This window comes from Nerophis lumbriciformis, linkage group LG05 (assembly GCF_033978685.3).
Source record: "Nerophis lumbriciformis linkage group LG05, RoL_Nlum_v2.1, whole genome shotgun sequence".
In the NCBI taxonomy this organism is placed as follows: domain Eukaryota; kingdom Metazoa; phylum Chordata; class Actinopteri; order Syngnathiformes; family Syngnathidae; genus Nerophis; species Nerophis lumbriciformis.
The window spans coordinates 7,500,727-7,515,000 of record NC_084552.2 but is presented as its reverse complement, the minus strand read 5'-3'; the positions used below and the strand labels follow the sequence as shown (position 1 = coordinate 7,515,000).

Sequence of the window (14,274 nt, the reverse complement as noted above, 5' to 3'; positions counted from 1 at the left end):
TGCAAGTGTTGGCACATGTGAGAAAGAGCGAGCGGCTGCTGTTGATATAACAAAGTTGCTTTTGGTCTGGTTTGTACTGCAGAAAATGACTACTTTTGCTAGATATCATTTTTTTTACTAATGTTTTGGTGATGTGTTTATGGCCGACAATAAAGAGTTTTGCTCAGTAAAGTGATGGATGGAATTCATGTCCTCAAAGCGTCTCGACAGACGTTACAATATTTGAACAATGATGACGAAAACGGTTTTCTCTGTCGTGTCCGTGTCGTGTCGAAAATTGTTATGCGCTTATTTTTTTATTTGATTTTGTGCGTGGCATAGACTTGCCGTGCGCAGAGGACGCTTGAGCAGTGCGCAATTGCACAAGCGCGCACCTTAGAGGGAACGTTGCTGTCAATTCTCTTATATACTCTTTCATTCTAGACTTCTAGAGTGTTTGATTATCACATCACTCTAAATGTTTAGACTATAAAGTTCACAAACATAAAGAGGGATGCTAGTGGGCCAGGCCAATCTTTCCTTATCTCTAAACTAAAACTGGGGAAATGTGTAGAGTGTTCTGGGCTTCAGACATGATTTTGTATCAGAATGACTTGAGGAAGAAAATGCCTGGTTAGGCTTTGTGTATGTAGTGTGTGCCTTTCTTGGTTTACAGCTATGTTGTTATTATGCTGTTTGTTACTTATACATGTTATGTTGCAGCTATTTAAAATAGTTTTGTCAATTTGTTCTGGCCTGAAACAAATTGGCCTATGTAACATATCTTTGTCTTTGTGTGTTGTATGTAGAGTACATTGTTTGTGTGTTGTATGTAGAGCACATTGTTTGTGTGTTGTATGTAGAGCACATTGTTTGTGTGTTGTATGTAGAGCAAATTGTTTGTGTTGTATGTAGAGCACATTGTTTGTGTGTTGTATGTAGAGCACATTGTTTGTGTGTTGTATGTAGAGCACATTGTTTGTGTGTTGTATGTAGAGCACATTGTTTGTGTGTTGTATGTAGAGCACATTGTTTGTGTGTTGTATGTAGAGCACATTGTTTGTGTGTTGTATGTAGAGCACATTGTTTGTGTGTTGTATGTAGAGCACATTGCTTAGCAGAGTTGAGTGATGCAAATGTATGTCAATTTGATCAACAGATTGTATTATTCTCCAGTGCAATAACAGTACTGAAATAAAGGCTAAAAGGGCATTAATGGGAGCTCTAAAAAAAAAAGAAGAAAAAAAGAAGTAACTAAATAGTTACTTTTCACAGTAACGCATTACTTTTTGGTGTAAGTAACTGAGTTAGTAACTGAGTTACTTTTGAAATGAAGTAACTAGTAACTGTAACTAGTTACTGCTTTTCAGTAACTAACCCAACACTGATATTAACACACACACACACACACACACACACACACACACACACACACACACACACACACACACACACACACACACACACATTTATGTAACTGTTGCTACTAATAATTAATATAATTTGTTTTATTTCTCTAAAAACAGAATAATACGTTACGTTCATAAAAGGGAATTCAAATCAAAATGCATAAAAGTTCATAAGAAGGCTATATTTAAGTTACTATGGTTAAAAATGTAATTTCATGCCTTTTGTTAAGTTTGTGGGCATACTTTTATTTTGAAGTGTCTCGTTTGGTCTGTCGTCTGATGTAAGGAAGCTACTTCCGGGTATGAGTAAACATTTTTGATGCCATGTGAAGGCAGAAAAAGAGAGACTGACTGTCACAAAGACTAAAAAGTGTCACAAGGACTCTAAGTGTTTGGGCTATAAGAGCCTGAAGATCACAATTTCCTCCTAAAAGAAGCATGCAGGCCAACGAGGTATTTGTTTGTCATTTCTGCTTGTATTTACTTCAGTAAAATGTTCGATCCACATGCTGTGCATGTTGTTATTTTTACGTTTATAACGTGCTTTATTTTATTTCAGTTTTCACGGTGAATTTGAAGGGAAAGGAAGCCTTCAAATAAATCAGTTCAAGAAAGCCATTGTGTCTGTGCTATTTGGAGGGAGTTACAATATAAATATATATTAGTGCCCTGAGGATTATTATCCTGTCTTCTTGTAATTGAGCTACTGTATCAAAGAATTTCCTTGGGGATGAATAGTTTGTCTACATGACTTTTATGTGGTATATGTGTACTCCATCACTAGCAATGGTGTCTTTGTGTTTCCTCTCCATTCACCATGTTTAAAGATTGCAGAAGGAGTGCATATTTTCCCAGAAGTTGTTTATGTTCAAAAAAGGCAAGCACGTAAATAGCTTCTTGAATTCCCACATCCTTACTAGAACACACATAGTTTGGCCGTGACTTCATTGCCAGCTCCGACTTCCCGAGGTAAACGGAACACAACATAAATGTTTATTAGGCCAGCGCCTCCCTCTGCTGGACACAGTGTGCATCATAATGACTGCGCTTGGATTCACACTCGCAACTTTGTTTTGTCTTTAAATGTGCCAGGAGTTTAACACAACACCATGCTGTGAAGTATCACCAAAAGATGTTTTTGCTAGAACTCACCATCTCTGTCCACAAGCGATGAAGGCGGGGCAATGGCAGCACCACCCATACCTGAGAGGATGCACATAAAAGTCATGGTTACATCTTGTAGTTATACAATTGCTTGATTTTTGTCAGACAGACAAGCCCTCACTTCGTTTCCGCCGCTCTTTCTCGAAATCATCCTCCTCATCAGAGTCTTCCTCTGCTGCTGGGAATCTGGAGAAGCCAGTCGGCGCCCCTCCTTCGTGTCTTTCTTTTCGTTTTCTGGACCCCCCCCCCAAAACGTTGAAAGCTTAAAATCCTTGTTATTTTGTTTGCTGGTTGAATAACCTAACATCAAAACAAAGTCACTCTAAATAGGTGTGGACTCAACACAGTAAACAAGACCTACTTTTCTCTGTCCTCTATCTCCTTCAGCCTCTCCTGCTCCCTCTGACGCTGCCGTTCATCCCTGTGCCGCTTCATCACCTTCTCGTAGTCGTTAGGAAACATCGGATCGTACTCGTCTGCGAGCGGGATCAGCACATCTCCAGATGAGAAGCCGCTGGGCACCGGATCCTGAAAAAAAGAAAATGCATAAATGACCAAATTGTACAATTAAATTAATGCTCTTCACCTTAAAAGGGGAACTGCTCTTTTTTTTTTTTGCCTTTAAAACAAGAAGACATAGGTTTGTCTTTTGTTATGCATTCTAAGTCGTAAAATACGGCAAATACTTGGTAGCTAACAATGCAGCGAGTGAGATTACTTTATTACGCCTATATATCCCTCTAAAAAAACATCAAAAAAACACCAACAATACTTCATTTACATCTTGTGAGCTGAATATGAACCAAGTATTAGAGATGTTGTTATTATAAGCGCTAACGCAGAGGAACTACTTTTAGCGGCGCCGTGATCGCAAAGAGCTAACTGGCTCATGCTGCTATATGACCTAATAAGCTGCTGCATCACCTATCAGTTGGAGAAAGTTCATTCCAGATAGGGCTGGGCGATATGGCCTTTTTTTAATATCTCGATATTTTTAGGCCATATCGTGATACACGATATATATCTCAATATTTAGCCTTGGCCTTGAATGAACACTTGATGCATATAATGACAGCAGTATGATGATTCTATGTGTCTACATTAGAACATTATTCTTCATACTGCATTAATATATGCTACTTTTAAACTTTCATGCAGAGAGGGAAATCACAAGTAAAAGTGTATTTATTAAACAGTTATCAAGCAGTGGCACAAACATTCATGTCATTTCCAAACAGAAAGTGCAAAATTGTCAGAGACATTTTAAAACAAGCTTTTGTGCATGATGTCACTAAGATGACATATCAAAACAACACTAAATTAAAGTGCACTTTTTGTACAGAACGCCACTACAATAGTTAAAAAAACAAATAAAAGTGCACTTTTGTGCATGATGTCACACAAGATATTTCAATAGGTGTCAAATAAAAATGAGCTGCATAATAGGAAATCAAATTGTGTACGACTGTACGTCCTTCGCTATGTGGTAGGTTCCTGCGGACGTTGTCTCCTTTTGCGGTTGACTATTTTTTTTCATACGGTGTTGTAACTTATGGGTTATATAGTTCATGTGTGATGATCATTCATAATTTGCGTGCTTGATTTAATTGCTGATGAATTGATCTATTATTATTTACAGCTAAAAAGAGTTAAAAGAGAATTGATTTGATTTATATATGTATTTGATATTGATTATTTGAGAAACACTGACATTGAATTGAGTTGTTTTCTACTTCATAGCCTAACAAAGGGTTAACTAAAATACTGCATGTTCCACAATTCATTGCGGCAAACCGGATGGTAAAAAGACCGGGAGCGGGTGCATTGTGGGTGTTGAGATTGAGGATTACAAGCCTTCGGGTGAATGAATGACAGATAACAAGATATAAGGATCGTTTTGTATGCCATTTTTTTCTTATATAAAGTACAACTTTATTACACATTTTCGACGTCCTGTCCAATACTTTGATCGTAATTAATCTACATACAGTGTTGATCTGGAAATGTTTGCCTCTGCATTTTGATGGTGTGGGCGTGTGGCACCGAATGGAGATGTTGACATGCGGAGTAAGCACTCTTCATTCTCTAGCAGGTGACTTTTCAAATGATGCTACATATTAGCAGTAATGCTACTTTTTGTAGCAATGCTTTTCCCCCACACTTGACATATTACGGTTGTCTGTTCGACATATTCCCACTTGAAGCCAAACCACCGCCAGACGATAGACCCCCTGCTGTTTTTCTTGGGAATTAATTCTTCCTTCCTTTTTTTTTACCAGCTTCGCACCTTCTTACCACTCGCACCGCTCCACTAGCATCACAGCTAACGTTACCCATGCTGCTACCTCTTTGCTCCGCGAGGGCGTATACGTATGTGACGTATGTAAGAAGGTGCGCTTGTTTTATGTCTCTGTAAAAAGGATAAACAAGAAAGAGTGAGAAGAGCCTGTAGTGTAATGCCCGCAGCTAAAAGCAACTGCGTGAGAACGTATACTCAAATAATAGTCATTTTCTATATCGCACAGAGACAAACCCGCGATATATCGAGTATATCGATATATTGCCCAGCCCTAATTCCAGATTATAAATCATGCCTCAACATTGTATAATAAAAGCTTGTGGCCATAAACCGAGAAGTTGGCCAACTTTGACATTCAAAGCTGGCGAGAAAAACACAAAAAAACGCTTGTTTGGGTCACCTTTAAAAAAACTAAGGCTGCAGCTAACGATTATTTTTCTATCGATTAATCTATAGATTATTTTTTTCGATTAATCGGTTAATCTATAGATTATTTTTTTCGATTAATCTATAGATTATTTTTCCTTTTACCAATTATTTTTTTTATTTAAAATGAAGATGAAAAAATAAATGTTGGCCAGTTTTTTCAAAAGGCATGACTTTTATATACAAAAAAAAAGTATGGCCACTCAGTCAACATTGACAACAACATGACAAAATATTCTGTAACAATGTAAACATTTAAAACTTTTAACATTTAACAAAATTGAAAGTAGCTTATTTGCTTTTTAATGTGCAAATATAAAAGTAAACATCCAGTGCAAATCTTAATATTCTGCAATAGTATAAGCATTTCTAAAGTAAAAGTATTGCTTATTTTGCTTTAAAATGTGCAAAAATAAAGATAAACATCCAATACAAAAAAGTGCAAAACGAAATATTCTGTAACAGTGTAAACATTTCAACAAAAGTAAAAGTATTGCTTATTTTGCTTAATAACACAACAATGATAGTATGATTAAAGTGAAAGTTAATTGTTGGTTTGTACATAGTATATGTAACTGTTAATGTTGTAAAAGGTATTTGCACAACTAATTAACGTTAGCGTTAAAGAGGAGCGCGTCTTTGTAAACACTGAACAGGCATGCCAAACGCGCCTCTCAGAGCGAAACAGTGTTTTAGTTTATGAATTTACAACGCAGATACAAATGACACATTCATGATTTTGTGTAATGATGACAATGTATACTCACGCGGACGATTGACTAGTTGATGGTGATGGCAAGAACGCTGTCGGGTGTTTTCTTTTCAAATGTTCCTTCATAGCCGTTGTGCTGCTATGATAGGCCATTTCCGCTCGACACAGTGTGCATACAACAACTGTCAAGTGTTTTGCTTTTTTCGCTGTGCTTATCCCACACTTGAAGGGATGTACCAATGTTGAATGTGGCTTCTGGATTTCACTCAAAAGACCAGACCGTAGTTACTTTTTCCTTTTATTTTCCTTTAGTTTGCAACAGTTTTTCCAACCAAGAAACAGCTTCTTTTTTCTTCTTTAGTCTTTTTAGCAGTCTTTAGCAGTGTTAATAGACTTTAGTTTCTTTAGCTGTCATTAGCTGTCTTTAGTAGCCTTTAGTAGCCTTTAGTAGCCTTTAGCTTCTTTAGTAGGTGAAAAACCTTTAAGGACAAAACACCACAAGATTAACATGCTGTAAAAAATCAATCAATTATCAATCCCATAATTTACAACTATTAATTAGCTATCAAACTCTTAACCATTAAACAAGTGCAAGAAAATGGACACATCTTTTCCCTTTAAGTTAAAACAGATTTTAAATAAATTGTCTCAACATAAATGCACCAAGATACATATAAAATACATTTAACACCAGAAACACAATAGATAAATGCAACAGAAAACCCAATATGCAAATACATAAATACCTAACCAATTAACCACCTATTTAGATACATATTTAAAATCCATATTCAATATAAATATATTATTAATTTAGCAGTGAAACACTCAATCTTAAACGCTGTCTACTGGTAGAAAAATGCCCCTTTTTCTACGCCCTCACCAACACAGTTAAATCCAACACTTTAAATTGAGCGACTTCACCCTCCTGATGAAGCAAACTGCTCCAACATTTATCAAACTAAGCAAAGAATATCAACACTAAACAACAGTTACATAACACACTGTGTGTATTTAGCCTCCAGACTAAGCACGCTACATGCACACAACCCCCCCTCCCATCTCACCAGCGCAACAGGTGCGCCACACCCACGAAGAGAAATATTAAATCTTACATACTTTTGGCACAACTCTGGGTTATCTGTAATGAACTAAACCTTTTTCCACTCTGCGCTGGCGTCTTTTGTACTCCTTGATTTGACACAGCGGTCTAATTACCGGGCTCGCGCACCAGCAGATGAGACAGGAGCGCGCCGCGTTATACCTGCGCGCGAACGTAAACTGATCGGCTCTGATTTTATAAGCCGACTGGCCGAAATAATGCCGAATTATATACATTTGTTTATTGAAATACTCCCACACTTTTGACGACTTTTGGCGTGCTTTTTTTCCCTCGCTCGCACCGCTCGCATCATCTGCTTTGCGCTCCGCCATGACGGCAGTGTGACGTAAATATGCGACGCGTCGAAGCATAAAAACGACGTCGACGTATTTACGTAACCGATGACGTCGACTACGTCGACGCGTCGTTTCAGCCTTAAAAAAAACATTTGTCTAGTGGGTTTTTACCGATACAAAATTGACAAAAGTAAACACAAATTATATAAAATGCTGTTTTTTCCCTAAAAAAATTAAACTTCTTGAGAACTATGACTATCTCTTCATCTAAACAGGAAGATATAAACATCCCACCAGTGGGCATCCCAGCGAGAGCAGACATTGTCCAGTAAGTGATTGTTTTATTAAGTTGATATTCTGTATATCTTGTTTAGCACTTAGCAATACTGCTACATGATGCTTAGTGTTTGACTAAAGCTGTGTATGTTTAGCACTCATCTTCTAAAACTTGTAGATCACCTTCCTTATATTCAGGATGAAAAATAGAAGTTTCTGGATTATCATTTGTCCCAAAGTAGTCTTTGTTGTCTCTCATCAAGTCTGCCATGACTAGTAGTCTTGTTGTTGTTGTTGATGGGAAAGTGAACGTTGTGATGCGTCTGTGAAACTAATATGACACTGTATGCTTCAAATGAGCGAAATAGGTCAATATGACATGTTATTATGAATGTTACTACACTACATATACACTTGTAGCGTGTACATAAAACATTTACGGAGGTTTTGGGATATTTCAAAGCGTTTTACGAGCGGAATAGAGCGACTTCCATTGACTCCATTGCTAACTTTTACTAACGTTTATTTACGACTTAAAATGTTGCTGTTTTTAAAGTGCAATTCCCCTTTAAAGTGTAGTAAAGACAGACCTTAATGCCAACAGCAATATGTGGAGGTGTGTCTACGACCGGCCTATCTTCACTGGGGCCTCCTCGCTTCAAATCGATGACCGGAGCCAAGACGGTCGTCTGCTTGGTCCGATGAGTCTGCACACAAATTCATGTTCACACACAAGTAGAGTAGGGCTTGCATTGATAACTTCAAAATATTGATGTGCATACCTTAGCTTGGGTCAGTGTTGCCTTCTTCACCTTCAGCTGGGATTGCAGGAGCTTGAAGTTTTTGGACCATCCTTCGGTTTTGGTGTCACTGGCACCCACGCCAAGGTCATCATACAGCGACATTATCTGCAGGTTCAACTGAGAATTTATAACTCACATTAATGTCCAACTAGTGTCATATAACAGAGTAAATAATAACTCAGAGGTGCTTGCCAGTATCGACCAGATGTCAAATAAAGCTAGTTAATGTATTTAAGTAAGGCTGAAACGACGCGTCGACGTAGTCGACGTCATCGGTTACGTAAATACGTCGACGTCGTTTTTATGCTTCGACGCGTCGCATATTTACGTCACACTGCCGTCATGGCGGAGCGCAAAGCAGATGATGCGAGCGGTGCGAGCGAGGGAAAAAAAGCACGCCAAAAGTCGTCAAAAGTGTGGGAGTATTTCAATAAACAAATGTATATAATTCGGCATTATTTCGGCCAGTCGGCTTATAAAATCAGAGCCGATCAGTTTACGTTCGCGCGCAGGTATAACGCGGCGCGCTCCTGTCTCATCTGCTGGTGCGCGAGCCCGGTAATTAGACCGCTGTGTCAAATCAAGGAGTACAAAAGACGCCAGCGCAGAGTGGAAAAAGGTTTAGTTCATTACAGATAACCCAGAGTTGTGCCAAAAGTATGTAAGATTTAATATTTCTCTTCGTGGGTGTGGCGCACCTGTTGCGCTGGTGAGATGGGAAGGGGGGGTTGTGTGCATGTAGCGTGCTTAGTCTGGAGGCTAAATACACACAGTGTGTTATGTAACTGTTGTTTAGTGTTGATGTTCTTTGCTTAGTTTGATAAATGTTGGAGCAGTATGCTTCATCAGGAGGGTGAAGTCGCTCAATTTAAAGTGTTGGATTTAACTGTGTTGGTGAGGGCGTAGAAAAAGGGGCATTTTTCTACCAGTAGACAGCGTTTAAGATTGAGTGTTTCACTGCTAAATTAATAATATATTTATATTGAATATGGATTTTAAATATGTATCTAAATAGGTGGTTAATTGGTTAGGTATTTATGTATTTGAATATTGGGTTTTCTGTTGCATTTATCTATTGTGTTTCTGGTGTTAAATGTATTTTATATGTATCTTGGTGCATTTATGTTGAGACAATTTATTTAAAATCTGTTTTAACTTAAAGGGAAAAGATGTGTCCATTTTCTTGCACTTGTTTAATGGTTAAGAGTTTGATAGCCTAATTAATAGTTGTAAATTATGGGATTGATAATTGATTGATTTTTTACAGCATGTTAATCTTGTGGTGTTTTGTCCTTAAAGGTTTTTCACCTACTAAAGAAGCTAAAGGCTACTAAAGGCTACTAAAGGCTACTAAAGACAGCTAATGACAGCTAAAGAAACTAAAGTCTATTAACACTGCTAAAGACTGCTAAAAAGACTAAAGAAGAAAAAAGAAGCTTTTTCCTGGTTGGAAAAACTGTTGCAAACTAAAGGAAAATAAAAGGAAAAAGTAACTACGGTCTGGTCTTTTGAGTGAAATCCAGAAGCCACATTCAGCATTGGTACATCCCTTCAAGTGTGGGATAAGCACAGCGAAAAAAGCCAAACACTTGACAGTTGTTGTATGCACACTGTGTCGAGCGGAAATGGCCTATCATAGCAGCACAACGGCTATGAAGGAACATTTGAAAAGAAAACACCCGACAGCGTTCTTGCCATCACCATCAACTAGTCAATCGTCCGCGTGAGTATACGTTGTCATCATTACACAAAATCATGAATGTGTCATTTGTATCTGCGTTGTAAATTCATAAACTAAAACACTGTTTCGCTCTGAGAGGCGCGTTTGGCGTGCCTGTTCAGTGTTTACAAAGACGCGCTCCTCTTTAACGCTAACGTTAATTAGTTGTGCAAATACCTTTTACAACATTAACAGTTACATATACTATGTACAAACCAACAATTAACTTTCACTTTAATCATACTATCATTGTTGTGTTATTAAGCAAAATAAGCAATACTTTTACTTTTGTTGAAATGTTTACACTGTTACAGAATATTTCGTTTTGCACTTTTTTGTATTGGATGTTTATCTTTATTTTTGCACATTTTAAAGCAAAATAAGCAATACTTTTACTTTAGAAATGCTTATACTATTGCAGAATATTAAGATTTGCACTGGATGTTTACTTTTATATTTGCACATTAAAAAGCAAATAAGCTACTTTTAATTTTGTTAAATGTTAAAAGTTTTAAATGTTTACATTGTTACAGAATATTTTGTCATGTTGTTGTCAATGTTGACTGAGTGGCCATACTTTTTTTTTTGTATATAAAAGTCATGCCTTTTGAAAAAACTGGCCAACATTTATTTTTTCATCTTCATTTTAAATAAAAAAAAATAATCGGTAAAAGGAAAAATAATCTATAGATTAATCGAAAAAAATAATCTATAGATTAACCGATTAATCGAAAAAATAATCTATAGATTAATCGATAGAAAAATAATCGTTAGCTGCAGCCTTATATTTAAGTACTTTTAACATCAATCTCTATATAAATGACATTTGTAAAGTTATAAAAGGACTTAAAGTTAGTATTATTTGCAGATGATACAACTGTGTTTTGTTCAGGAGAGAACACACAGAAGATAATACAAATAATAGAAGAAATTAACACATTAAAAAGATGGTTTTCCAAAAACAGACTATCTTTGAATCTCAGTAAAACTAAAATAATGATATTTGGTAACAGTAGAAGAGAAAGTCTAACACAAACACAAATAAACAGAGTAAATATTGAAAGGGTAGAAGAAAACACATTTTTGAGTTTAATAATTGATGATAAAATGGATTGGAAATCTCATGAAAAAAATATACAACAAAGTAGCAAGAAACACGTCTATAATGAATAAAGTAAAACATGTTGACTTCATATTGTCTACTGCTCACTAGTGTTACATATCTGAGTTATTGTGCAGAAATATGGGAAATAACTACAAAAGTACACTTATTCACTAACTGTGTTAAAAAAAAGATCAGTTATAATAATATATCATGTTGGATATAGAGAACATACAAAAACTTGATTTAATAAATCACAATTATTGAAATTCAACAATTTGGAGCATTTGCAAACATGTAAAATGATGTAAACTATAACCTGCTAGTCAAGAATGTACAACAATTCTTCTCAACAAAAGAGGAGGAATATAACCTTAGAGGAAAATGTCATTTAAAACATTTGTATGCACGTACAACACTTAAAACCTTTAGTATATCAGTATGTGGAATTAAATGATGGAATGGATTAAGCAAAGAAATGACAGAAAGCAGCAATATGATTCACTTTAAGAGACTGTTCAAACTACAAGTGTTCACTAAGTACACACAACAAGAATTATGATGAACATCTTCAACCCTTTTTCTTCTTCTTTGAGATAAAGATTATTTATGTATTTAATATTTGTTTACTTACTATGGTATATTATTTATGTATTCACTGTTCTGTTACAGAGAACAAAGAAATGTGATAGAATTGCTATGATATGAAAAGGGGTAGAATTACAAACCCCGTTTCCATACGAGTTGAGAAATTGTGTTAGATGTAAATATAAACGGAATACAATGATTTGCAAATCTTTTTCAACCCATATTCAATTGAATGCACTACAAAGACAACATATTTGATGTTCAAACTCATAAACTTTACTTTTTTTTTGCAAATAATAATTAACTTAGAATTTCATGGCTGCAACACGTGCCAAAGTAGTTGGGAAAGGGCATGTTCACCACTGTGTTACATCACCTTTCCTTTTAACAACACTCAGTAAAGGTTGGGGAACTGAGGAGACACATTTTTATAAGCTTCTCAGGTGGAATTATTTCCCATTCTTGCTTGATGTACAGCTTAAGTTGTTCAACAGTCCGGGGGTCTCCGTTGTGCTATTTTCGGCTTCATAATGCGCCACACATTTTCAATGGGAGACAGGTCTGGACTACAGGCAGGCCAGTCTAGTACCCGCACTCTTTTACTATGAAGCCACGTTGATGTAACACGTGGCTTGGCATTGTCTTGCTGAAATAAGCAGGGGCGTCCATGATAACGTTGCTTGGATGGCAACATATGTTGTTCCAAAACCTGTACGGTATGTACCTTTCAGCATTAATGGCGCCTTCACAGATGTGTAAGTTACCCATGTCTTGGGCACTAATACACCCCCATACCATCACACATGCTGCCTTTTACACTTTGCGCCTATAACAATCCGGATGGTTCTTTTCCTCTTTAGTCTGGAGGACACGACATCCACAGTTTCCAAAAACAATTTGAAATGTGGACTCGTCAGACCACAGAACACTTTTCCACTTTGCATCAGTCCATCTAAGATGAGCTCAGGCCCAGCGAAGCCGACGGCGTTTCTGGGTGTTGTTGATAAACGGTTTTCGCCTTGCATAGGAGAGTTTTAACTTGCACTTACAGATGTAGCGACCAACTGTAGTTACTGACAGTGGGTTTATGAAGTGTTCCTGAGCCCATGTGGTGATATCCTTTACACACTGATGTCGCTTGTTGATGCAGTACAGCCTGAGGGGTCGAAGGTCACGGGCTTAGCTGCTTACGTGCAGTGATTTCTCCAGATTCTCTGAACCCTTTGATGATATTACGGAGCGTAGATGGTGAAATCCCTAAATTCCTTGCAATAGCTGGTTGAGAAAGGTCTTAAACTGTTCAACAATTTGCTTACACATTTGTTGACAAAGTGGTGACCCTCGCCCCATCCTTGTTTGTGAATGACTACTTTTATACCCAATCATGGCACCCACCTGTTCCCAATTTGCCTGTTCACCTGTGGGATGTTCCAAATAAGTGTTTGATGAGCATTCCTCAACTTTATCAGTATTTATTGCCACCTTTCCCAACTTCTTTGTCACGTGTTGCTGGCATCAAATTCTAAAGTTAATGATTATTTGCAACAACAAAAAAATGTTTATGAGTTTGAACATCAAATATGTTGTCTTTGTAGCATATTCAACTGAATATGGGTTGAAAAGGATTTGCAAATCATTGTATTCCGTTTATATTTACATCTAACACAATTTCCCAACTCATATGGAAACGGGGTTTGTAAATAAGCTCTGCTTGTTCCTACTACTTTTCATACGTGCTGTAATGAAACATGCGATGCATCACATTGTATCGCATACATGTTCCACATAAACTGAAAGTGAACATCGTCGTTATATCTCATTTAGAGGACTTTCAAGCAGAAAGGTTAGCAGGAATTAGCTGCATGCTAACGTTAGCTAACAACAATAACATTTGCCTGCCGTGTCGCGACTACAAGACGCAGTGCAGTCAGTGAGGATGATAACGTACCGGTTTCAGAAGTATGTTGATATTAACTGCATGAAAATGAATACTTTGACTTGAAAGCCGCGTCGTAGCCGCTAGGAGCAACACGACGATGGAGCGAGACAACAAACTTTGATTGGCCTTTTTAAGACGGGCGCCATCTAGCGGCTGGAAGACTCTTCTTCTTCTTCTTCGTCTTCTTCTTTTTCTTCTTCTTCTTCTATTGATGGCGCGTCAACCAAGGTTAAAGGTGCACACCGCCACCTATTGATTGAGACTTGTATTAGTAGATTGCACAGTACAGTACATATTCTGTACAATTGACCACTAAATGGTAACACCCCAATAAGTTTTTACACTTGTTTAAGTCGGGGTCCACGTTCATCAATTCATGGTACAAATATATACTATCATCATAATACAGTCATCACACAAGTTCATCCATCCATCCATCCATCCATCCATTTTCTACCG

At 37.1% G+C, this 14,274-nt stretch overlaps 1 protein-coding gene across 5 annotated transcripts in view; it reads right to left on the bottom strand.

Moving 5' to 3' along the window:
• Positions 1–13,985, bottom strand: part of rbm17 (RNA binding motif protein 17) — a 29,929-nt gene extending 15,944 nt beyond the window's left edge. For 4 of the 5 annotated variants that reach the window (XM_061961331.1, XM_061961334.1, XM_061961333.1 and 1 more), the window contains exons 1-6: positions 13,825–13,985; positions 8,446–8,583; positions 8,254–8,370; positions 2,914–3,080; positions 2,674–2,786; positions 2,541–2,591 (exon numbers count right to left, since the gene is read on the bottom strand). In XM_061961331.1, the coding sequence (XP_061817315.1) occupies positions 2,541–2,591; positions 2,674–2,786; positions 2,914–3,080; positions 8,254–8,370; positions 8,446–8,568 (571 nt within the window). In that variant the 5' untranslated portion in view covers positions 8,569–8,583; positions 13,825–13,985. The remainder of the gene's footprint in view (positions 1–2,540; positions 2,592–2,673; positions 2,787–2,913; positions 3,081–8,253; positions 8,371–8,445; positions 8,584–13,824) is intronic. The other variant, XM_061961332.2, reaches the window with a different exon arrangement.
• Between the last annotated feature and the right edge of the window lie 289 nt (positions 13,986–14,274).